We start from the raw sequence: 24586 nt of genomic DNA, 5'->3' as shown, positions 1-24586 counted from the left end.
CATGCAGCATATGGGAAATTTATTAGGGAAAGTTTGCAAGAATTCTGGCAGCCATTGTGCAATAAATATAGCAAATAGTATGTTCCATTTTATTGTGTGTTCAAAACATTTTTTATACCTCAATAGTTTGAATAAGTTTCTAGAAAGAGGGAGCTTAGGTAAGAGGAGTTAATCTGTCCTGAAGCTATTATTGATTTATTCCCAAAGTACATATAAAGTACTGTATAAAGATTGTCAAGCATCTTTTGGCATAAGGAAGAAAAAAGATTTTAACATGTCTAGCAAGTTGCACCAAATTTACCATATGTAACATGGCATGGCCTCTCTCATGGGTCTTTTCAATAAAAAATTATGCCACAAATCACTGCGTATTTTCTTAATAATACTACTGCATTTTTTATTTTAGGGAGAACCAGGAGTTGGTCATAGAGGCCCAGTGGGTCAGGCTGGACCTCCTGGTACTAAGGTAAAACTGCAAACTGATTCACTTAGAGAAACCACAAGTGTGAATTTAAGTCGACTAGTCGTTGTAATTTTAATGTCACTAAAAGCAAGTTGGTGATTAAGAGCAACCTCCACATTTTCCATCAAAACTGTTTATTTAAGCTTTGTGTTACCAAGATGATTGATGATTTTCCGTATTTTAGATTGGCCAGCAATGGTCATGCAGGCTTCAAAGCTTCATAATGATGGCAACCGGTACATACCCTAAGAATTTCACAGCCACTGTTAATTTCAATGTAAAACTGGAAGGTAATTTTAAAGAGAATCTGTCAGCACAATTTCACACTGTAAACTATTTATATGCAGAAATAGGAGAAGAACACGGAGTATCAAATCATTGTGGTAAAAAAGTACAAATTTTATTAGAGTGTTATCAAGTAAAGAATATATAATAAAATGACATAGAACAAGACAGACACCAAAATCAAGGTCACATGCAAAGTTTGTAGCAAATAGTAATACAACCCTTATGTTTAAACAGTATAACATTAGGGACAGGCCGTAAGGTGTACGCTGGCAGACATTGCCCAAAAGTAAACATGAACACTATACTAATAGAGAAAAATTACTTAATGGATTGCCACGCAAATGTGCATGGGCAAGGCTTACCAGCTAATGAAGGCATGGACCCTGAGCCGGATGGCCAAAACCTCAACATGCGTTTCGTGTACTCACAAGCCGCTTTTTCATCCCCTTGAGAAAGGCTCGGCTCACATTTGCCCTCCGCGCAATTGAAGATTTCAACAATTCCCTAGACCATCCCTAGGCCACTGGTTACATCTGTGCCGCACTCAAAGTGCTAAGTGCATAAAGGGTTACCAGAAAAATCCTGGGGGGATAAAGGCCTTTATCCCCCCAGGATTTTTCTGGTAACCCTTTAGGGATGGTCTAGGGAATTGTTGAAATCTTTTCCTTTATTTGACCACAGACATCATAGCGCTTCCTAGGCCTAGATTATTTGGCCTCTTACCTTATACTATATTCTTATTTGCTGTGGCAGGACTTAGGTTAACTTGCACTATTCTAACAATTTACATTTTTGATATCTTGGTTATTTATGCAAGTTACTTAGGGGTTACCGGTATATGTACAGACTAGGTGACATGTGTTTGAGGTCAGCTGGCAGCACAGGTTATTATAATGTATATCTATTTATTGTAGTATCTGTCAGCCCACTTCATGTTTATTTATACACTTTTTGTGTGTCTATACAAAATATTGTATTCACTGCCAGGTCAGTTTGTACCTATACAAATGTTTGATTACCTGTATATATCTACTTTTTCCTGGGGGATCGTATTTGGTTTATTCGGCCTTTTTTGGCCTTTTTAAATGGTTTTATATCGTGTGTCCTTTTCTTTGCTCCTGTATTTTGTATTGTTGTGTATAATAAAGTACATTATGGTTGGTTGATCCCACTAGTGTGCATATCTTTTTCCTTTTTTGTTTTCTGTGTTTTTTATATGCACGTGGTTGATCCCTGTACAATAAATTTGTTGCGGTGCCCGCTCTCTCTCTGTTTTGATGCACCTGACGGGTTAATAATCTTCTTCAATGCGGTTTTGAGCACCTTGAGGTCTGCATTTTTAGAAGGGTGTCACTTTTGGGTATTCTGTCATATAGGCCCCTTAAAGTCACTTAAAAATTGCTTCAAAAATTGCTCTGATGTAAAGTAGACATGTGCGAAATGCTATTTATTAACAATTTTTACAAATTTGGCCTGTTCAGGAAGGTGAAAACCGGCTGGTGGGGTATGGGAGCTAAATGCAATTTAAAATCCATCATAAATCCACAAGACAGACAAATAGTCTTTGCCTAAGCAAACTGCCCTGTACCTTGTACAGACTATGAGTGTGCTCAAGCTCTTTTATGTATGAGGCATTTATTACATACTTTGCTGGATAGCTCTGTTCCAGAGCACAAGTGTCGATCATTTGTGTTAAACAGTCATCATTTCTGTATCTGGAATATCAATTTTAGTAGTATTTCTGATTAAACAGTGTAAATGATGATACATGTGGGATTTTTGAGCATTCCAGTCCTTTTGTTTACCCCCAACCTGCTGCCTTTATCATTGGCTGCAAAGCATTTGTACTTATATTAACCCCTTTCTGCCAGCTGACGGAATAGTACGTCAGCTGGCAGATCCCCTGCTTTGAGGTGGGCTCTGTCGGTGAGCCCACCTCAAAGCCACGACATGTCAGCTGTTTTATATAGCTGACATGTGAGCGCAATGAGTGCGAGGGGAATCACGATCCGCTCGCGCCCATTAACTAGTTAAATGCCGCCATCAAACGCTGACAGTGGCATTAAACTAGCGCTCCCGGCCGCGCGGCCGGAGGTGCTCGCACCGCTGACCCCCGCACATGATCGGGGGTCATCGGTGCATTGCCATAACAACCAGAGGTCTCCTTGAGACCTCTATGGTTGTTGATGGCCGATTGCGTTGAGCGCCACCCTGTGGTCGGCGTTCAAAGCAACCCTGCATTTCTGCTACATAGAGGTGATCTGTGCTTCACCTCTATGTAGCAGAGGCGATCGTGTAATGCATGCTTCTAGCCTCCTATGGAGGCTATTGAAGCGTGCCAAAATTTAAAAAAAAGTGTTTAAAAATATAAAAAAAATAAAAAATATATAAAAGTTCAAATCACCCCCCTTTCGCCCCAATCAAAATAAAACAATAAAAAATAAAATCAAACCTACACATATTTGGTATCGCCGCGTTCAGAATCGCCCGATCTAGCAATAAAAACAAGGGATTAACCTGATCGCTAAATGGCGTAGCGGGAAAAAAAATCAAAACGCCAAAATTATGTTTTTTTGGTCGCCGCAACATTGCATTAAAATGTAATAACGGGCGATCAAAAGAACGTATCTGCACCAAAATGGAATCAATAAAAATGCCAGCTCGGCACGCAGAAAATAAGTCCTCACCCGACCGCAGATCACGAAAATTGGAGACGCTACGCGTATCGGAAAATGGCGCAATTTTTTTTTTTTTTTAGCAAACTTTGGATAAAAGAGAACCTAGACATATTTGGTGTCTATGAACTCATAACGACCTGGAGAATCATAATGGCAGGTTAGTTTTAGCATTCAGTGAACCTAGCAAAAAAGCCAAACAAAGAACAAGTGTGAGATTGCACTTTTTTTGCAATTTCCTCGCACTTGGAATTTTTTTCCCGTTTTTTGTTACACGGCATGGTAAAACCAATAGTATCGTTCAAAAGTACATCTCGTCCCGCAAAAAATAAGCCCTCACATGGCCATATTGATGGAAAAATAAAAAAGTTATGGCTCTGGGAACAAGGGGAGCAAAAAAACGAAAAAGAAAAAATGGAAAAAGCTTCGGGGGTGAAGGGGTTAATCTATTCATTTTTCTTACATTTGTTCTCACTTAAATGTATTTTGTGGTAGCATATTATTCTTTCACAGTCAAATCTGATTATACAGCATTTTTCAGCAGGTTATGTAATCTGAGAGCAACATGATGTAGGTGCTGAGACCCTGAATCCAGCATTATGTCACTTGCAAGGCTGTGTGTTTTTGTTTCAATAAAATCAGTGTTTTATCAGTGGAGATTATCACTACAGGACTAGTTGTCCTGTGCTTCCTAGTCAACTGATCTGTGTAACACTAACCCCACCATCGATTAGCAGCTTTCTGTCAATGAACAGTGTACACAAAAAGTTGCCAATCAATGGTGTGGGTGGGGGTTATGCAGGGATCAGCATTCTGAGAGCACTGCTACATCTGCACCTGAGAAAATGTGATTGTGTCAAAATAACATAAAGCAGCCCAGTATTTGATACATCCCTGGAATTAGGACCTCTACCCCTATATCATGCTGCTCTCAGACTACATAGCACAAACTTGCTGACAGATCTCCTTCAATAGGTTCCTTTTCAGGTATAGTATCATAGATTTGGCTTTGCCTTTTATTTACTTTTAGTGGGCTATATCGCAGAAGGTAGTGCCTTTTAACGTATATGACAATTTGAATAGATTGTTTGTTATCCTGTGGATTTATATATGTTTTAAATGTTTTAACTTATATGCATGCTTTTCTTCCTTGGTCTGTATAACTGCATTTAATACAGATTGTCATACTTTGCATATTACTTGGAGTGTTCAGTGCACCGCTTCCTTATGTGATATAATTCATGCTCTCTTATTTTGTACCTTATTCTACTAAATTATACTTTGCCACTTTTATACTATGACTTTAGCAAGTGACAATTTACACATTGATGAAGCGCTAAAATAAAATTAGTAAGTGTGAATGTGTTGTTTAATGAAATTGTGTATTGACTCCATGCAGTATACCATAAAATACCGAAAAATATATGGTAATTTGTTTTAAAATATATGTAGTTTGGGCTCTCGGCTATGTGGCAAACATGGACACTATGGCCAGATCTTGTGAATTCAGCATCATTGTACTCATATGTATCTGCAAGAGCATGAACTTATTATTTTCACAGGGTGAGCCAGGAGAGCAAGGACTCCCAGGAGTACAAGGAATCCAAGGCATCCAAGGAAACCCGGGGATTTCAGGATCTGTGGGAGAAAGAGGAGAAGCAGGAATTCGTGGTCCGCCGGGACCTCCAGTAAGTATTCATGATAACCTGCGATTACATATTTTACAGGCATCTTAGCCATTCAGGGCAATGTTTTTTTCCTTCAAACATGTTATCACGAGATAACCAGTGTTATATAAAGAACAGTTATTAAAGTTCTGGAAATTTAACGATTTGGAGACATTGAGCAGCGTATAACAAAGTCTGAGGGAACATTCCTGTTGTGAATTCCGTTCTGGAGCTCCCTCCTGTGGTTGCTAATGGTATTTTTGTGAGTTCTGCCCTTGGGCTCCCTCTGGTGGTTTTGAGTGGAACTGCTGCTCCTTTAGGTAGCTGTAGCAGCTGCCTTCACTAATCGCCTTGCCTGGGTTTGTTATTTAAACCTGCTCTGGGCTTTAGTTCATGCCAGCTGTCAATGTTCTTGGTTGGATTTGGTTCTCTCCTTGGATTTCTCATATGGCCTGTCCTTGTCAGCAAAAGATAAGTTTTTGCTAGTTCTTGTTTGTCCATTTGCTTGGACTCTATTGCTCTTCAAATATGTCTCTTTTTGTCCAGCTTGTCATTATGTAATATTCAGGCTAGCTGGAAGCTCTGGGAAAGCAGATTTGCCCCTCCACACCGTGAGTCGGTGTGGAGTTCATTTTTGTAAACTCTGCATGGATTTTGTAGTTTTTAATACTGACCGCACAGTATCCTTTTCTCTCTGTCTATCAAGTTTAGTATTGGCCTCCTTTGCTGAAATCTGATTTCATTTCTGTGTACGTCATTTCCCTCTCCACTCACAGTCAATATTTGTGGGGGGCTGTATTTCCTTTTGGGGTTTTCTCTGAGGCAAGATAGCTTTCTATTTCCTTCTTTAGGGGTAGTTAGTTCTTAGGCTGTGAAGAGGTGTCTAGGGAGAGTCAGGAACATCCCACGGCTATTACTAGTGTTGTTGTTAGGATTAGGGACTGCGGTCAGTAGAGATACCACCTTCTCAGAGCTCGTTCCATGTTGCGTTTTAGCCACCAGGTCATATCAGTGTGGCCTCTTAACCACCAGGTCATAACACATTCCCCATCCTTCATAACAAAGTCAGAGGGAACATCCCCGTCCTTCAGTTTCATACATTTATACCAATGAATTGTTGGGTGGTTATAATGCAATGTGATATAACGTTATGCCAATAAATTATAGATAACCATTGCTGAATATAAGGCAGGTGTCAGATGTCGGAAGCATATGCTCTATATAGTAATATGCATGCTTATTTATTGCAAAACCTTTTAAGGACCACGTAATTTTTTGTTTTTGTGCTTTAATTATTTTCCTTGCCTTGTGTCAACTTTTTTCACAACTTTTTATTTTTCTGTCAACATATAAGCAGGTGAGGGCTTGTTTCAAGCAGGAGAGTTGGAATTTAAATGACATATAATGTACTGAAAACCAGGAAAAAAAGTTCCAAGTATGATGTGGTTTTACGTTTTTACAGCGTTCATTGTGTGGGAAAAATTACGTGAAAACATGATTGCTCAGGCCAGCCCTATTATGTCAATGACAAACATGCATCGATTTTTTTGCTACTTAAGTGATGAAAAAAAAAATGTAAATCTTGAAAAATTTTTTTGCTTTTCTATCGACATTTTTCAAGATCCATAACATTTTTATTTTTCTGTTGATGTGGCAGAGAGAGGGTTTGCTTTTGTGCAGTGATCTGATGTTTTTATTGATATAAATTTCATGTACATAAGATGTTTTGATTGTTTTTACATTACATTTTAGTGAAGTGAGGTGACCCAAAAATTCTGGAGTTTTGACTTTTTTTTTCTTTTTAAGGCCTTTACCGCTATGGTTAATTATGTCAATATTTTATTACATCTGAGTTTCACAAATGCAGAGATTTTTCTTTATTTTTAACAGTGGAAAAGGAAGTGATTTGAACTTTATTACTTTTTAAAAAAAATAAATTTATAATTGTAAAACTTTTTTTTTATTTTTACACTATTTTTTAGTCCCGTTAGTGAACTGAAACCTGTGATCATTTGATCTCATATTATATACTGCCATACCGAGGTATTGCAGGATATATTACAAATTTCTGTCTTTTATTAATCTCAGCCTACGTCTGAGCTTCTCAGGAAGGCTAAGGTGACAGCGATGGGTTTCTTCAGCAGACACGCGACTGTCATAGTAATCCATTGGTTTCCCGTGATCATGATCACAGGGGACTTATGGGAACTGCGTGTGTGGGCAGTGGTGTACGTTCAATTTAAATACCACTGTCAGAGACTAACAGCAGCATTTAAATGGTGAACAGCCACAGCCAAAACTCCATCCTAACCACAGCTGATGGAGACAGATGCTTGCCATATGATATATCCAGCATGTATCCCATGTGGAAGGATTTCAGCTTCTGAGTGCAACACCCCAGGGAACCGGTTGTTGCAGTGATGTTTCCTTCCTTTCGGGGAGGGCGATGTCATGCTTGGAGGCAAGTAGGATTCTCTTTACCAGGTAAGCACACGCATTCAACACATTCTGAATCCAGGCCAGGAGGGGGAGCTCAGGACCTAGATTCAGGGGAGCTTCCCTCAGCTTTAAGTGTCCTGGTCTGGAGGAGTTAGTTAGTTGGTCCAGGGAAACCAAGCGAGACAGTCTGATAGAGACACAGCAGGAGAAGGAAGTCTGAGAAAGCAGACATTGGAGCTGGCAGTCATGATTGTGCTGCGGCTCCAGGAAAGAGAGAGAACCTGAAAGGTTGTTGCATGCAGTGGAGCATTGAGGAAAGGAGCGTAGGAGTGGAACAGGGCTCAGAGGGGAACTGTGACCGGGCACCCTCAGGGCCAGAGCACAGAAACTGGGTACCGGGAGCCCGAGGCTTTTGTGGGACTCTAAAACACGAAGCAGAACCGGAGGGCATTAGACTACACATTACAGGATGTGAATACAACGTCTTTTTGTAGGAAAAGGTTAAGCTACTTAGTGGTGGGTTCTTTTGCCCCTTTATAACCCGAGTCTATGAGATTTTACAGTAACCTAGGCATGAGCCTGAGGCGCCCGCCAGGGCTGTGGAGTACCCAGTACTGGGTCCGGTGTTCACAGGGGGGTGTCATGGTGGTGGCGACCCGGTCTGTGGCCCTAGGCGCCCATGTAGAAGAGAGATTGAATAAAGTTTATGTTCGTGACGCCACCTGTGGTATTCAGTCAGTGGGGACCAACGCTGCTTTAAGGAATCCTCTGGGGTGATGTTATGGCAGCTAGATAGTATTACTTCCCACAGGTGAAGTATATCCCCAGGGCTTCCGGTGTGTAGATGGAAGATGGTGAATGGTGCAGTAGAGAACGAGGACATGGGTTTGCAGTCTCTTTTCCAGGTTTACTGAAGACTTCTGGCAGCCACAGTCCAGGGCACCAGATCACAGGATAGGCAGAGTCTGGCTGGCTTGGAAGCGAATCCAGAGTTCCCCTTTACCAGGTGGAGATGAAAGCCTTCCTCTAGCGTGGTGGTGTTGTAGTCCCTTATTGCCTATGGCTTCTGATAAGGTCCTCACAGTTCTCTGTCCCCCATATAGGATAGGACACATACCCATATGACAGGTGACTGGGGCCTTTTTGTACGGTCTCTATCATGTCCCGGGCTCTATGCGTCACTGTGCCTGCTGTGTATTAGGGCGGACAGGTAACTTGCAGTTCAGCTGTCCTGCCAGTCTCTGCTGTAATTCTTAGAGTCCCTTACAACCTTGGTGTTCCAGCTACTGGTTATCTGCACTTCAGAGGGAGATAGTTCATTCGCAGCTGGTCCCCCTGATATCACTCTCCTGTGCTTCAGTCTCCTGCACGCTCACTGAACGATGTTCTTTCCTTGTGTATGTCTCTTTCTCCAGGGGTTGTAGTACTTCAGACTACAGGGCCCTTTCAGACCTTCTGACACTCTCTGTTGGTCTGCACTCTTCTCTCTGACTCACTTTCTGACCCTTTTCCCTCCAAATCAGAATTTATAAAGGGAAGCCACCCATAAACAGGGTGTGGGCTCCCCTTGTGGCCTGGAGTGTGAACATGTTGTGTGCATTGTGATTACCTGATAAAGAGATATCCTTCATCATTTCCAAGCATAACAGCACTCTCCCCGTGAGGAAGAGGAAAGCAATGTCACTGTGACAACCAGGTCCCTGTGACAACCAGGACCCTGGGGCGTCAAAAGCCTAAAGCCCATGCCCACTGCAGAAAAAAACCTGGGCCTCAAATGAAATTCTAGCCAAGGCCATGTTCTGCTCAAACTAAGCACATGGTATTCAATTTACACTTGGCTCATAAGTGGCCTCTAATATATGAGTAAAATTATGCTTAAACATCCAGGTTAAGAGCTAACACAGTTTGATCCACCAGACCATACCAGAATTCTGTTATGCTAAAAGATTCTTAAACAGTTTGGAAATGTGATAAGATGTAGTCTAATACATTAACACCAGTAAAAGTATAAGGGACATCAGTAAAGGTAAGATAATGATGATTTGGAAGCAAATAGAATAAATCATCCAACAATATACACAATAAGTAATGCAAAATGTCACGTATAAATCCCTCAGGTGAAAATTATAAACTCATGCCGCACCCTATTCCTATTGAATATACAAGCGCTTGCAAGTAATATACCTGGGGAAATATGGCAGAACAATGGCATTGAAAGATATGGAATGATATAGTGGCATCAGGGACATGCCATAGTATTGTAGCCCATCAAAACTGAAGCAAGCATCTCAGTAAGTGATACAACACTGGAATTAGGATCTCTGCCCATACATCATGCTGGTGTAAAAGCCTGGTGACAGATTCCCTTTAACAGTTGCAAGTTGGGCTTGTTTAGCTTACAAAAGGAGATCTCATTTACATGCATAATATACGTGTGGGCAGTACAAAACACTGGCACATGACGTTTAGATGATTTCCTTGATACACATAACATTGCAGGTTATAGTTAAATTAGTGACGAAATGTACAATTGGTGGAGAAAGGTTGAACTTGATGGACTTAGGTCTTTTTTCAACCTACTGTATGTAACTATGTAGCATAATGAGACATCAGTGGACACCAGTGGTTCCAGCCTTTTGCCATATTATTGTCAGAAGAACCCAAAAACCATTCCTAGCTTCAGTAACAAATCATGCTATGTAGGCTCCATACAACAGGCAGCTTGTATATACAAGTGCTTCTCACTAAATTAGAATATCATCAAAAAGTTAATTTATTTCAGTTCTTCAATACAAAACGTGAAACTCGTATATTATATAGAGTCATTACAAACAGAGTGATCTATTTCAAGTGTTTATTCCTGTTACTGTTGATGATTATGGCTTACAGCCAATGAATACCCAAAAGTCATTATCTCAGTAAATTAGAAAAATTAATAAAAAAAACACCTACAAAGGCTTCCTAAGCATTTAAAAAGATCCCTTAGTCTGTTTCAGCAGGCTCCACAATCATGGGGAAGACTGATGACTTGAGATATGTCCAGAAGGCAGTCATTGACACACTCCACAAGGAGGGTAAGCCACAAAAGATCATTGCTAAAGAAGCTGGCTGTTCACAGAGTGCTGTATCCAAGCTTATTAATGGAAAGTTGAGTGGAACGAAAATGTGTGGATGAAAAAGGTGCACAAGCAACTGGGATAACCTTAGCCTTGAAAGGATTGTTAAGAAAAGGCCATTCAGAAATTTGGGGGAGATTCACAAGGAGTGGTGTTATGATCCTAGTGGTAGAGGATCTCAGGAGTTCCAGCTAAGTCCGCAAACACAAAAACCAGCTCATAGGGAAGTGGTAACTTGGCTGACCGCATATCTGATCCTGGCACAACAACTAGAAGTAGCCGGGGAACGTACCTACGTTGATTCTAGACGTCTCGCACCAGCCGGAGAACTAACTAACCCTTTCAGAGAAAATAAGACCTCACTTGCCTCCAGAGAAAAGACCCCAAAGTTATTATACAAGCCCCCAACAAATAATAACGGTGAGATAAGAAGAAAAGACAAACGTAAGAATGAACTAGATTTAGCAAAGAGAGGCCCACTAATTAATAGCAGAAAATAGGAAGAGGACTTATGCGGTCAGCAAAGAACCCTATAAAAATATCCACGCTGAAGATCCAAGAACCCCCGCACCGACTAACGGTGTGGGGGGAGAATATCAGCCCCCTAGAGCTTCCAGCAAAAACAGAAATCACATTTTGAACAAGCTGGAACAAAATAAGAGCAAATGCAAAAGGACAAAAATAAGAAAGCAGAACTTAGCTTATCTTGCAAAAACTCAGGGACCAGGAGTCAGGAGGAAAACAGACATAGACTGATTACATCGATTCCAGGCACTAGACTGAGTTTCCAGGAAGTCTAAATAGGAACACCCAAGGCCTAACGAACCAGGTGGGTACCAACCTGGGGAAGGATAATCCAAGTGCCATACCGCTAGTGACCACAAGAGGGAGCCAACAAATATATTTCACAACAGTACCCCCCCTTTAAGGAGGGGTCACCGAACCCTCACCAGGACCACCAGGGCGATCAGGATGAGCAGCGTGAAAGGCACGAACCAAATCGGCCGCATGAACATCAGAGGCGGCCACCCAGGAATTATCCTCCTGACCATAGCCCTTCCATTTGACCAGATACTGAAGCCTCCGTCTAGAGAGACGAGAATCTAAGATCTTCTCCACCACGTACTCCAACTCGCCCTCAACCAACACCGGAGCAGGAGGCTCAACAGCAGGAACCATAGGCACAACGTACCGCCGCAACAAAGACCTATGGAACACATTGTGAATGGCAAACGACACAGGAAGATCCAAACGAAAAGACACCGGATTAAGGACTTCCAAAATTTTATAAGGACCAATAAAGCGAGGCTTAAACTTAGGAGAGGAAACCTTCAGAGGGACAAACCGAGAAGACAACCAAACCAAATCCCCAACACGAAGTCGGGGACCCACACCGCGGCGGCGGTTGGCAAAACGCTGAGCCTTCTCCTGTGACAACTTTAAGTTGTCCACCACATGATTCCAAATCCGCTGCAACCTATCCACCACGGAATCCACCCCAGGACAGTCAGAAGGTTCAACATGACCCGAGGAAAAACGCGGATGAAAACCAGAGTTGCAGAAAAATGGCGAAACCAAAGTAGCGGAACTAGCCCGATTATTGAGGGCAAACTCAGCCAATGGCAAGAAGGTCACCCAATCATCCTGATCCGCAGAAACAAAACATCTCAAATAAGCCTCCAGCGTCTGATTAGTTCGCTCCGTTTGGCCATTAGTCTGAGGATGAAAGGCAGATGAAAATGATAAATCAATGCCCATCTTAGCACAAAAAGATCGCCAGAATCTGGACACAAACTGGGATCCTCTGTCAGACACGATATTCTCAGGAATGCCGTGCAAACGAACCACATTCTGAAAGAACAAAGGAACCAGATCGGAAGAGGAAGGCAACTTAGGCAAGGGCACCAAATGGACCATCTTGGAAAAACGATCACACACCACCCAGATGACAGACATTCCTTGAGACACCGGAAGATCTGAAATGAAATCCATGGAAATGTGCGTCCAAGGCCTCTTCGGGACGGGCAAGGGCAAAAGCAACCCGCTGGCACGAGAACAGCAAGGCTTAGCCCGAGCACAAATCCCACAGGACTGCACAAAAGAACGCACATCCCGCGACAGGGAAGGCCACCAAAAGGACCTAGCCACCAAATCTCTGGTACCAAAAATCCCAGGATGCCCTGCCAGCACCGAGGAATGAACCTCAGAGATAACTCTGCTGGTCCATTTATCAGGAACAAACAATCTATCAGGTGGGCAAGGGTCAGGTCTACCAGCCTGAAATCTCTGCAACACACGTCGCAAATCAGGAGAAATGGCCGACAAGATTACTCCCTCTTTAAGAATACCAGCTGGCTCTGAGACGCCGGGAGAGTCAGGCACAATGCTCCTAGAAAGAGCATCAGCCTTCACATTCTTTGAACCAGGCAGGTACGAGACCACAAAGTCAAAACGGGAGAAAAACAACGACCAACGGGCCTGTCTAGGATTCAGGCGCTTAGCAGACTCGAGATACATCAGATTTTTGTGATCAGTCAAGACCACCACACGATGCTTAGTTCCCTCGAGCCAATGACGCCACTCCTCAAATGCCCACTTCATGGCCAATAACTCCCGATTACCAACATCATAGTTCCGCTCAGCAGGTGAAAATTTCCTAGAGAAAAAAGCACATGGTCTCATCACAGAGCAACCAGGGCCTCTCTGCGACAAAACAGCTCCGGCACCGATCTCAGAAGCATCCACTTCAACCTGAAAGGGAAGTGAGACATCAGGCTGGCACAAAACAGGCGCCGAAGTAAACCGGCGCTTCAGCTCCCGAAAAGCCTCCACGGCTGCAGGAGCCCAATTAGCAACATCAGAACCTTTCTTGGTCATATCCGTCAAAGGTTTAACAACGCTAGAAAAATTAGCAATAAAACGACGGTAGAAATTAGCAAAACCCAAGAACTTCTGAAGACTCTTAACAGACGTGGGTTGAGTCCAATCATGAATAGCTCGGACCTTGACTGGGTCCATCTCCACAGTAGAAGGGGAGAAAATAAAACCCAAGAAGGAAACCTTCTGCACTCCAAAGAGACACTTTGAGCCCTTCACAAACAAAGCATTATCACGCAAAACCTGAAACACCATCCTGACCTGCTTTACATGAGAATCCCAATCATCAGAAAAAAACAGAATATCATCCAGATAAACAATCATAAATTTATCTAGATACTTCCGGAAGATGTCATGCATAAAGGACTGAAACACTGAAGGAGCATTAGAGAGCCCAAAAGGCATCACCAAGTACTCAAAATGACCTTCGGGCATATTGAACGCAGTTTTCCATTCATCTCCCTGCTTAATGCGCACAAGGTTGTACGCACCACGAAGATCTATCTTGGTGAACCAACTGGCACCCTTAATCCGAGCAAACAAGTCCGACAATAGTGGCAAAGGATACTGAAATTTGACAGTGATATTATTCAGAAGCCGATAGTCAATACAAGGTCTCAAAGACCCGTCTTTCTTGGCCACAAAAAAGAATCCCGCACCAAGAGGGGAAGAAGATGGACGAATATGTCCGTTCTCCAAAGACTCCTTTATATAAGAACGCATTGCGGCATGCTCAGGTACAGATAGATTAAATAATCGTCCCTTAGGAAATTTACTACCAGGAATCAAATCTATAGCGCAGTCACAATCCCTATGAGGAGGAAGGGCACTGGACCTGGACTCACTGAATACATCCTGATAGTCCAATAAATACTCCGGAACTTCAGAAGGAGTAGAAGAGGCAATAGAGACCGGCGGGGAATCGCAATGAATTCCCTGACAACCCCAACTTGACACAGACATAGCCTTCCAATCCAAAACTGGATTATGGGTCTGTAACCATGGCAGGCCCAAAACGACCAAATCATGCATTTTATGCAGAACAAGAAAACGAATCACCTCCCGATGTTCAGGAGTCATGCACATGGTCACTTGTGTCCAATACTGCGGTTTATTCTCCGCCAATGGCGTAGCATCAATTCCTCTAAGAGGAATAGGATTTTCCAAAGGCTCCAGGACAAAACCACAGCGCTTGGCAAACGACAAGTCCATAAGACTCAGGGCAGCACCAGAATCCACAAATGCCATAACAGGGTAGGAAGACAATGAGCAAATTAAAGTCACAGACAAAATAAACTTAGGCTGCAAATTACCAATGGCGACAGGACTAACAACCTTTGTTAGGCGTTTAGAGCATGCTGAGATAACATGTGTAGAGTCACCGCAGTAAAAACACAACCCATTCTGACGTCTATGATTTTGTCGTTCAGTTTTAGTCTGAATTCTATCACATTGCATTGAGTCAGGTGTCCGTTCAGACAATACTGCCAGAGAATTAGCAGATTTGCGCTCCCGCAAACGCCGATCAATCTGAATGGCAAGAGTCATAGAATCATTCAGACTTGTAGGGATGGGAAACCCCACCATCACATTCTTAATGGCCTCAGAAAGGCCATCTCTGAAATTTGCAGCCAGAGCACACTCATTCCATTGAGTAAGCACGGACCATTTCCGAAATTTTTGGCAATACACTTCAGCTTCATCCTGGCCCTGAGAGATAGCCAGCAACGCTTTTTCTGCCTGAATTTCAAGATTAGGCTCCTCATAAAGCAATCCGAGCGCCAGAAAAAACGCATCAGTATTTGCCAATGCAGGATCTCCTGGCGCCAATGAGAAGGCCCAATCCTGAGGGTCGCCACGCAAGAAGGAGATAACAATTTTAACTTGCTGATCTGAGTCTCCAGACGAACGAGGTCTCAAAGATAGAAACAATTTACAATTATTCCTAAAATTCCTAAATTTAAATCGATCTCCAGAGAACAGCTCAGGAATAGGTATCTTAGGCTCTGACATAGGACTACAAGTAACAAAATCCTGAATGTCCTGCACTCGTGCAGCAAGCTGATCCACACTAGTAATCAGAGTCTGAACATTCATGTTTGCAGCAGGGCTTCAAGCCACTCAGAGAAAAAGGGGAAGGAGAGAGAAAAAAAAAACAACTCAGAACTTTTTTTTTTTCTTTTAATCCCGCTTCAGCAATGCATTAAATATTCTCTTTTTGGCCTGGAATACTGTTATGATCCTAGTGGTAGAGGATCTCAGGAGTTCCAGCTAAGTCCGCAAACACAAAAACCAGCTCATAGGGAAGTGGTAACTTGGCTGACCGGATATCTGATCCTGGCACAACAACTAGAAGTAGCCGGGGAACGTACCTACGTTGATTCTAGACGTCTCGCACCAGCCGGAGAACTAACTAACCCTTTCAGAGAAAATAAGACCTCACTTGCCTCCAGAGAAAAGACCCCAAAGTTATTATACAAGCCCCCAAAAAATAATAACGGTGAGGTAAGAAGAAAAGACAAACGTAAGAATGAACTAGATTTAGCAAAGAGAGGCCCACTAATTAATAGCAGAAAATAGGAAGAGGACTTATGCGGTCAGCAAAGAACCCTATAAAAATATCCACGCTGAAGATCCAAGAACCCCCGCACCGACTAACGGTGTGGGGGGAGAATATCAGCCCCCTAGAGCTTCCAGCAAAAACAGAAATCACATTTTGAACAAGCTGGAACAAAATAAGAGCAAATGCAAAAGGACAAAAATAAGAAAGCAGAACTTAGCTTATCTTGCAAAAACTCAGGGACCAGGAGTCAGGAGGAAAACAGACATAGACTGATTACATCGATTCCAGGCACTAGACTGAGTTTCCAGGAAGTCTAAATAGGAACACCCAAGGCCTAACGAACCAGGTGGGTACCAACCTGGGGAAGGATAATCCAAGTGCCATACCGCTAGTGACCACAAGAGGGAGCCAACAAATATAGTTCACAACAGTGTGGACTGCTGCTGGATTCATTGCTTCAAGAGCCACCACACACAGTCGTATCCAGGACATGGGCTATAAGTGCTGTATTCCTTGTATCAAGCCATTCATGACCAATAGACAAGGCCAGACGTATCTTACCTGGGCGAAGGAGAAAAATAATTGGACTGTTGCTCAGTGGTCCAAGGTGTTGTTTTCAGATGAAAATAAATTTTGATTTTCATTTGGAAATCAAGGTCCCAGTGTCTGGAGGAAGAGTGCAGGGGCACACAATCCAAGCTACTTGAGGTCTAGTGTGAAGTTTTCACAATCAGTGATGGTTTGGGAAGATATGTCATCTGCCGGTGTAGGTGTAAGCAGGTTGCGGGATGCAGTAATGGACAGAAGGCAGAGCAAGGGTTAACAGGTTTATTTACAGGGGATTTCTCCATGCAGGGAGATAGGGGATTAAACAAGGATGACAAGGGTACAATGAATATAGGAAAATCCAAGAATAAGAATGCCGGCTCTGGTAGCAACAGTTCCTCTGGCGAAGTTGTGTCAGAAGCTCTGCAGACTATAACCCCTACTGTGGACTCAATGGTGTCTTTACTAATGGGGTTCAGCAAACAACAATACCCTGTCTTCTGGTGACAATGGTCGGTCTCCGGTACCTTCCTCTGCCCCTAGTCCATATACTGTAGTGGCTACTTAACGGTGAGGGCCACAGTCCTGTACGAGCCCAGCGCGGCTCTGCTAACATACGCTGGTGAAGTGAGGTCTCAAACCTCTGGGCCAACTGTTATGATCCCAATGGCAGAGGATCTCTGATATTCCGGCAAGATAGCAAAAATATAAATACTGCTCTAGGGAGGTGGAAACTGGACTAACCGCATACCTGATCCTGACACAAACAACTAAAAGTAGCCGGTGAACGTGCCTACGTTGGTTCTAGACGTCTCGAGCCAGCCGGAGAACTGACTACCCCTAGAGGGAAAAAATAAGACCTCGCTTGCCTCCAGAGAAATTGAACCCCAAAGATATAGAAAGCCCCCAACAAATAATAACGGTGAGGCAAGAGGAAAACACAAACGTAGAGATGAGCTAGATTCAGCAAAGTGAGGCCCAATAGTCTAGATAGCAGAAAATAGATAGTGGACTATGCGGTTAGCAGAAAACCCTACAAAACATCCAAGCTGAACATTCAAGAACTCCCACACCGACTGACGGTGTGGAGGGAGAATATCAGCCCCCTAGAGCTTCCAGCGAGTCAAAAATCAAATGTAAAGCAAGCTGGACAAAAACACTGAATAATGCAAACGATCCAAATTGTACAAAACAGACTTAGCTTTTCTTGCATGAGGCAGACTGAAAGGAATCCAGAGGAGACCAAATAGGTCTGGATACAACGATGCCAGGCAAGAGACTGAGTCCAGAGGAGGCTCAAATAGGAAACACCCGCTGCTTAACGACACAGCTGGAGCTCAGGCCTGAAACAAGACATACCTAACACAATACCGTTAGTGACCACCAGAGGGAGCCCAGAAACACAGTTCACAACAGTACCCCCCCCTTGAGGAGGGGTCACCGAACCCTCACCAAGACCCCCAGGGCGATTAGGATGAGCAGCGTGAAAGGCATGAACCAAATCAGCCGCATGAACATCAGAGGCGACAACCCAGGAATTATCCTCCTGACCATAGCCTTTCCACTTAACTAAATACTGGAGTTTCCGTCTAGAGATACGAGAATCCAGAATCTTCTCCACCACGTACTCCAACTCGCCCTCAACCAAAACCGGGGCAGGAGGCTCAACAGCAGGAACCATAGGCACCATGTACCGCCGCAACAAGGACCTATGGAACACATTATGAATAGCAAAAGACGCTGGAAGGTCCAAGCGAAAAGACACCGGGTTAAGGATTTCCAAAATCTTATAAGGACCGATAAAGCGAGGCTTGAACTTAGGAGAGGAGACTTTCAAAGGAACATGCCGAGAAGACAACCAAACCAAATCCCCAACACGAAGTCCGGGACCCACACCGTGGTGGCGGTTGGCAAACCGCTGGGCCCTGTCTTGTGACAATTTCAAATTGTCCACCACATGGTTCCAAATCCGCTGCAACCTATCCACCACAGAATCAACCCCAGGACAGTCAGAAGGTTCAACCTGACCCGAGGAGAAACGAGGATGAAAACCAGAGTTGCAGAAAAAGGGTGAAACCAAGGTGGCAGAACTAGCCCGATTATTAAGGGCAAACTCGGCCAGTGGCAAAAAGGTAACCCAGTCGTCCTGATCAGCAGAAACAAAACATCTCAAATAAGTCTCTAACGTCTGATTAGTTCGCTCGGTCTGGCCATTAGTCTGAGGATGAAAAGCCGACGAAAAAGACAAATCAATACCCATCTTAGCACAAAAGGATCGCCAGAATCTGGACACAAACTGGGATCCTCTGTCAGACACAATATTCTCAGGGATGCCATGCAAATGAACCACATTCTGAAAGAACAAAGGAACCAAATCAGAGGAGGAAGGCAACTTAGGCAAGGGCACCAAATGGACCATTTTAGAAAAACGATCGCACACCACCCAGATGACAGACATCTTCCGAGACACCGGAAGATCCGAAATGAAATCCATGGAAATGTGCGTCCAAGGCCTCTTTGGGATAGGCAAGGGCAAAAGCAACCCGCTGGCACAAGAACAGCAAGGCTTAGCCCGAGCACAAATCCCACAGGACTGCACAAAAGAACGCACATCCCGCGACAAGGAAGGCCACCAAAAGGACCTGGCCACCAAATCTCTGGTACCGAAAATCCCAGGATGTCCCGCCAACACCGAAGAATGAACCTCAGAAACAACTCTGTTGGTCCATCCATCAGGGACAAACAATCTCTCCGGTGGACAACGATCAGGCCTATCAGCCTGAAATTTTTGCAGCCCTCGTCGCAAATCTGGGGAAATGGCAGACAAAATTACTCCCTCTCTGAGAATACCAGCCGGCTCAGAGACTCCCGGAGAATCAGGCACAAAACTCCTAGAAAGTGCATCAGCCTTCACGTTCTTCGAACCAGGCAGGTACGAGACCACAAAGTCAAAACGGGAGAAAAACAATGACCAACGGGCCTGTCTAGGATTCAGGCACTTGGCAGACTCGAGGTAAATCAGATTTTTATGATCAGTCAAGACCACCACACGATGCCTAGCTCCCTCGAGCCAATGTCGCCACTCCTCAAATGCCCACTTCATGGCCAACAACTCCCGATTACCAACATCGTAGTTCCGCTCAGCAGGCGAAAATTTCCTTGAAAAGAAGGCGCATGGCTTCATCACGGAGCCATCAGAACTTTTTTGCGACAAAACAGCCCCTGCAGCAATTTCAGAAGCATCAACTTCAACCTGGAAGGGAAGAGAGACATCCGGCTGGCACAAGACTGGCGCTGAAGTAAACCGACGCTTCAGCTCCCGAAAGGCCTCTACGGCCGCAGGAGACCAATTCGCAACATCAGAACCCTTCTTGGTCATATCCGTCAAAGGTTTAACCACGCTGGAGAAATTAGCGATAAAACGACGGTAAAAATTAGCAAAGCCCAAGAACTTCTGCAGGCTCTTAACAGACGTGGGCTGAGTCCAGTCATGAATGGCACGGACCTTAACTGGGTCCATCTCCACAGTAGAAGGGGAAAAAATAAAGCCCAAAAAAGAAACCTTCTGTACCCCAAAGATACATTTTGAGCCCTTCACAAATAGAGCATTCTCCCACAAAACCTGAAACACCATCCTGACCTGGTTCACATGGGACTCCCAATCATCAGAAAAAACCAAAATATCATCCAGATAAATAATCATAAATTTATCCAGATATTTCCGGAATATGTCATGCATGAAGGACTGAAACACAGAAGGAGCATTAGATAATCCGAAAGGCATCACCAGGTACTCAAAATGACCCTCAGGCGTATTAAATGCCGTTTTCCATTCATCTCCCTGCTTTATGCGCACAAGGTTATACGCACCACGAAGATCTATCTTGGTGAACCAACTGGATCCCTTAATCCGAGCAAACAAATCAGACAACAATGGCAAAGGATACTGAAATTTAACAGTGATCTTATTCAGAAGACGATAATCAATACAAGGTCTCAGAGACCCGTCTTTCTTGCCCACAAAAAAGAATCCTGCACCAAGAGGGGACGAGGATGGGCGAATATGTCCCTTCTCCAAAGACTCCTTTATATAACTCCGCATCGCGGCATGCTCTGGCACAGATAAATTAAAGAGTCGTCCCTTAGGAAACTTACTACCAGGAATCAAATCTATAGCACAATCACAGTCCCTATGAGGAGGAAGGGCACTGGACCTGGCCTCATTAAATACATCCTGAAAGTCTGGCAAAAACTCAGGGATCTCAGAAGGAGTAGAAGAAGCAATAGACACCAATGGAGAATCGCCATGAATCCCCTGACACCCCCAACTAGACACAGTCATAGCTTTCCAATCTAAAACTGGATTATGGGCCTGTAACCATGGCAGACCCAAAACGACAACATCATGCATTTTATGCAGTACCAAAAAACGAATCACCTCCTGATGTACAGGAGTCATGCACATGGTCACCTGCGTCCAATACTGAGGTTTATTCTCTGCCAATGGCGTAGAATCAATTCCTCTAAGAGGAATAGGATTTTCCAAAGGCTCCAGGACAAAACCGCAGCGCTTGGCAAACGACAAATCCATCAGACTTAAAGCAGCACCAGAATCCACAAAAGCCATAACTGAGTAAGAAGATAATGAACAAATTAAAGTCACAGACAAAATAAACTTAGGCTGAAAAGTACCAATGGCGACAGGATTAACTTTTTTCTTTAAACGTTTAGAGCATGCTGAGATAACATGTGTTGAATCACCACAGTAGAAACACAACCCATTTTGACGTCTATGATTTTGTCGCTCGGCTCTGGTCAGAATTCTGTCACATTGCATAGAATCAGGTGACCGTTCAGACAGCACCGCCAAAGGATTATCAGATTTGCGCTCCCGCAAACGTCGATCAATTTGAATGGCTAGAGCCATTGAATCATTTAGACCTGTAGAGATAGGAAACCCCACCATCACATCTTTAATGGCTTCAGAAAGACCATTTCTGAAATTTGCGGCCAGTGCACACTCATTCCATTGAGTAAGCACGGACCATTTCCGAAATTTTTGGCAATATACCTCAGCTTCGTCCTGACCCTGAGAGATAACCAGCAACATTTTTTCAGCCTGATTTTCAAGATTAGGCTCCTCATAAAGCAAACCAAGTGCCAGAAAAAACGCATCAACATTCACCAATGCAGGATTTCCTGGCGCCAGAGAGAAGGCCCAATCCTGAGGGTCGCCGCGCAAGAAGGAAATAACAATCTTAACTTGCTGAGCGGAATCACCAGAGGAACGAGGTTTCAGAGACAGAAACAATTTACAATTATTCCTAAAATTCAGGAATTTAGATCTATCTCCAAAAAACGGCTCAGGAATAGGTATTTTTGGTTCAGACATAGGGCTATGGATAACAAAATCCTGAATGCTTTGCACCCTAGCAGCAAGCTGATCCGCACTAGAAGTCAGAGTCTGGACATTCATATCTGCAGCAGAGTTTCAGCCACTCAGAGAAAAAGGGGATGGAAGAAGCTAGGCAAACTGCAGCAAAAAAAAAACAAAAAAAAAAAAAAACCCAGAACTTCTTTTTAATCCCGCTTCTGCGATGCATTAAACATTTTCTTTTGGCCTGGCATTCTGTTATGATCCCAATGGCAGAGGATCTCTGATATTCCGGCAAGATAGCAAAAATATAAATACTGCTCTAGGGAGGTGGAAACTGGACTAACCGCATACCTGATCCTGACACAAACAACTAAAAGTAGCCGGTGAACGTGCCTACGTTGGTTCTAGACGTCTCGAGCCAGCCGGAGAACTGACTACCCCTAGAGGGAAAAAATAAGACCTCGCTTGCCTCCAGAGAAATTGAACCCCAAAGATATAGAAAGCCCCCAACAAATAATAACGGTGAGGCAAGAGGAAAACACAAACGTAGAGATGAGCTAGATTCAGCAAAGTGAGGCCCAATAGTCTAGATAGCAGAAAATAGATAGTGGACTATGCGGTTAGCAGAAAACCCTACAAAACATCCACGCTGAACATTCAAGAACCCCCACACCGACTGACGGTGTGGAGGGAGAATATCAGCCCCCTAGAGCTTCCAGCGAGTCAAAAATCAAATGTAAAGCAAGCTGGACAAAAACACTGAATAATGCAAACGATCCAAATTGTACAAAACAGACTTAGCTTTTCTTGCATGAGGCAGACTGAAAGGAATCCAGAGGAGACCAAATAGGTCTGGATACAACGATGCCAGGCAAGAGACTGAGTCCAGAGGAGGCTCAAATAGGAAACACCCGCTGCTTAACGACACAGCTGGAGCTCAGGCCTGAAACAAGACATACCTAACACAATACCGTTAGTGACCACCAGAGGGAGCCCAGAAACACAGTTCACAACAGCCAACATTCACTAGTACAATCAGGATGTAAATAATGGTCAGGCTCCCATTCTCTATTAGGCGGCACGCGCACGGTACTCACGATCCTGAAACGTCTGGCACCTGGTTTTATAATGGTCGCTGGGCACACACTGCCCGTCTCTCTCTCTCTGGTCCCCACAGTGGTCGCTGGTCTGTGTGGCTCTGATGCTCCTGGACGGAGCACTCCTCTTTCTGGCTGCTGCAGCACCCTACTTCGCTCTGCTCTGCGGACATGGCTATGCTCCGCATGGCTCTGCTCTGCAGGCAACCGGGGCTCTATCTGGCCTGTTGCCACGCCGATACTCTGATGAGGGAAGCAGAGCGCACCGCTCACTGTTCTGCGCGCTGGTCCCTACGCTACCCTCCTCACTGCTCTGAGCTGGCGCCTGACTGACTTGCTTCGTGTTCTTTTTCTTTTTATGTCTCCATCGCTGGGCACCCTTTTCTGGCTCTGCCCACTCTCCTGGGTACAAGGGTTGGTCCGGCTCCCTCAGGCTTCCCCCCGGCAACTGGGGAAGGTCCAGCTCTCTCAAGCCTTCCCCTTGAAACAGAGGATGCAGCCCTTTCAGTTCCAGACCCGGCACACAGGTACCCGCTGCCTCGTCGACCCTCTTACATAGGTCCACTGTGTTTTATCAATCAAAGTCAGCACAGCAGTCTACTAGGAAATTTTAGAGCACTTCATGCTTCCCTCTGCCGACAAGCTTTTTGGAGATGGAAATTTCATTCTCCAGCAGGACTTGGCACCTGTCCACACTGCCTAAAGTACCAATACCTGGTTTAAAAACAACAGTATCACTGTGCTTGATTGGCCAGAAAACTCGCCTTACCTTAACCCCATCGAGAATCTATGGGCTATTGTCAAGAGGAAGATGAGAGACACCAGACCCAACAATGCAGATGAGATGGAAAGCTGCTATCAAAGCAACCTGGGCTTCCATAACGCCTCAGCAATGTCAAAGGCTGATCACCTCCATGCCATGCCGCATTGATGCAGTAATTGATGCAAAAGGAGTCCCGACCAAGTATTGAGGGCATTTACTGAACATACATTTCAGTAGGCCAACATTTCGGATTTAAAAATCATTTTTAAAGCTCGTGTTATAAAGTATTCTAATTTGCTGAGATAATGACTTTTGGGTTTTCATAAACTGTAAGCCATAATCATCAACATTAACAAAAATACACTCTTGAAATCGATCACTCTGTTTCTAATGACTCTATATAATATATGAGTTTCACTTTTGTATTGAAGAACTGAAATAAATTAATTTTTTGATGATATTTTAATTTTGTGAGAAGCACTTGTAATGTTAAAATGTTCTTCAATTTTTAACTGGAATTCTTATTTCTGTTCTTAGCTTTTCCACATCTGTTGTCCCGCCACAAAATATATTACAACATATTAGAAATGATGGCAATAATAGGATGAGCTGTTTTTTTCTATAGGGAGAAAGAGGTAAAAGGGGAAAGAATGGCAACAGTGGATCCCAAGGTGTTCCTGGACCAGTAGGAAAAGAGGTACAAATCACAATACGT

General features: G+C 43.7%; 1 protein-coding gene across 1 annotated transcript in view; it reads left to right on the top strand.

The window, feature by feature from the left end:
• Nucleotides 1-24586, top strand: part of LOC143774986 (uncharacterized) — an 862433-nt gene that overhangs the window by 449531 nt on the left and 388316 nt on the right. The window contains exons 76-78 of the mRNA XM_077262800.1: nt 407-466; nt 4989-5114; nt 24497-24568. Of these exons, the coding sequence (XP_077118915.1) occupies nt 407-466; nt 4989-5114; nt 24497-24568 (258 nt within the window). The remainder of the gene's footprint in view (nt 1-406; nt 467-4988; nt 5115-24496; nt 24569-24586) is intronic.

This window comes from Ranitomeya variabilis, chromosome 5 (assembly GCF_051348905.1).
Source record: "Ranitomeya variabilis isolate aRanVar5 chromosome 5, aRanVar5.hap1, whole genome shotgun sequence".
Lineage (NCBI taxonomy): Eukaryota > Metazoa > Chordata > Amphibia > Anura > Dendrobatidae > Ranitomeya > Ranitomeya variabilis.
The sequence above is the reverse complement of the archived record's forward strand: the minus strand, read 5'-3'. Positions and strand labels throughout refer to the sequence as shown.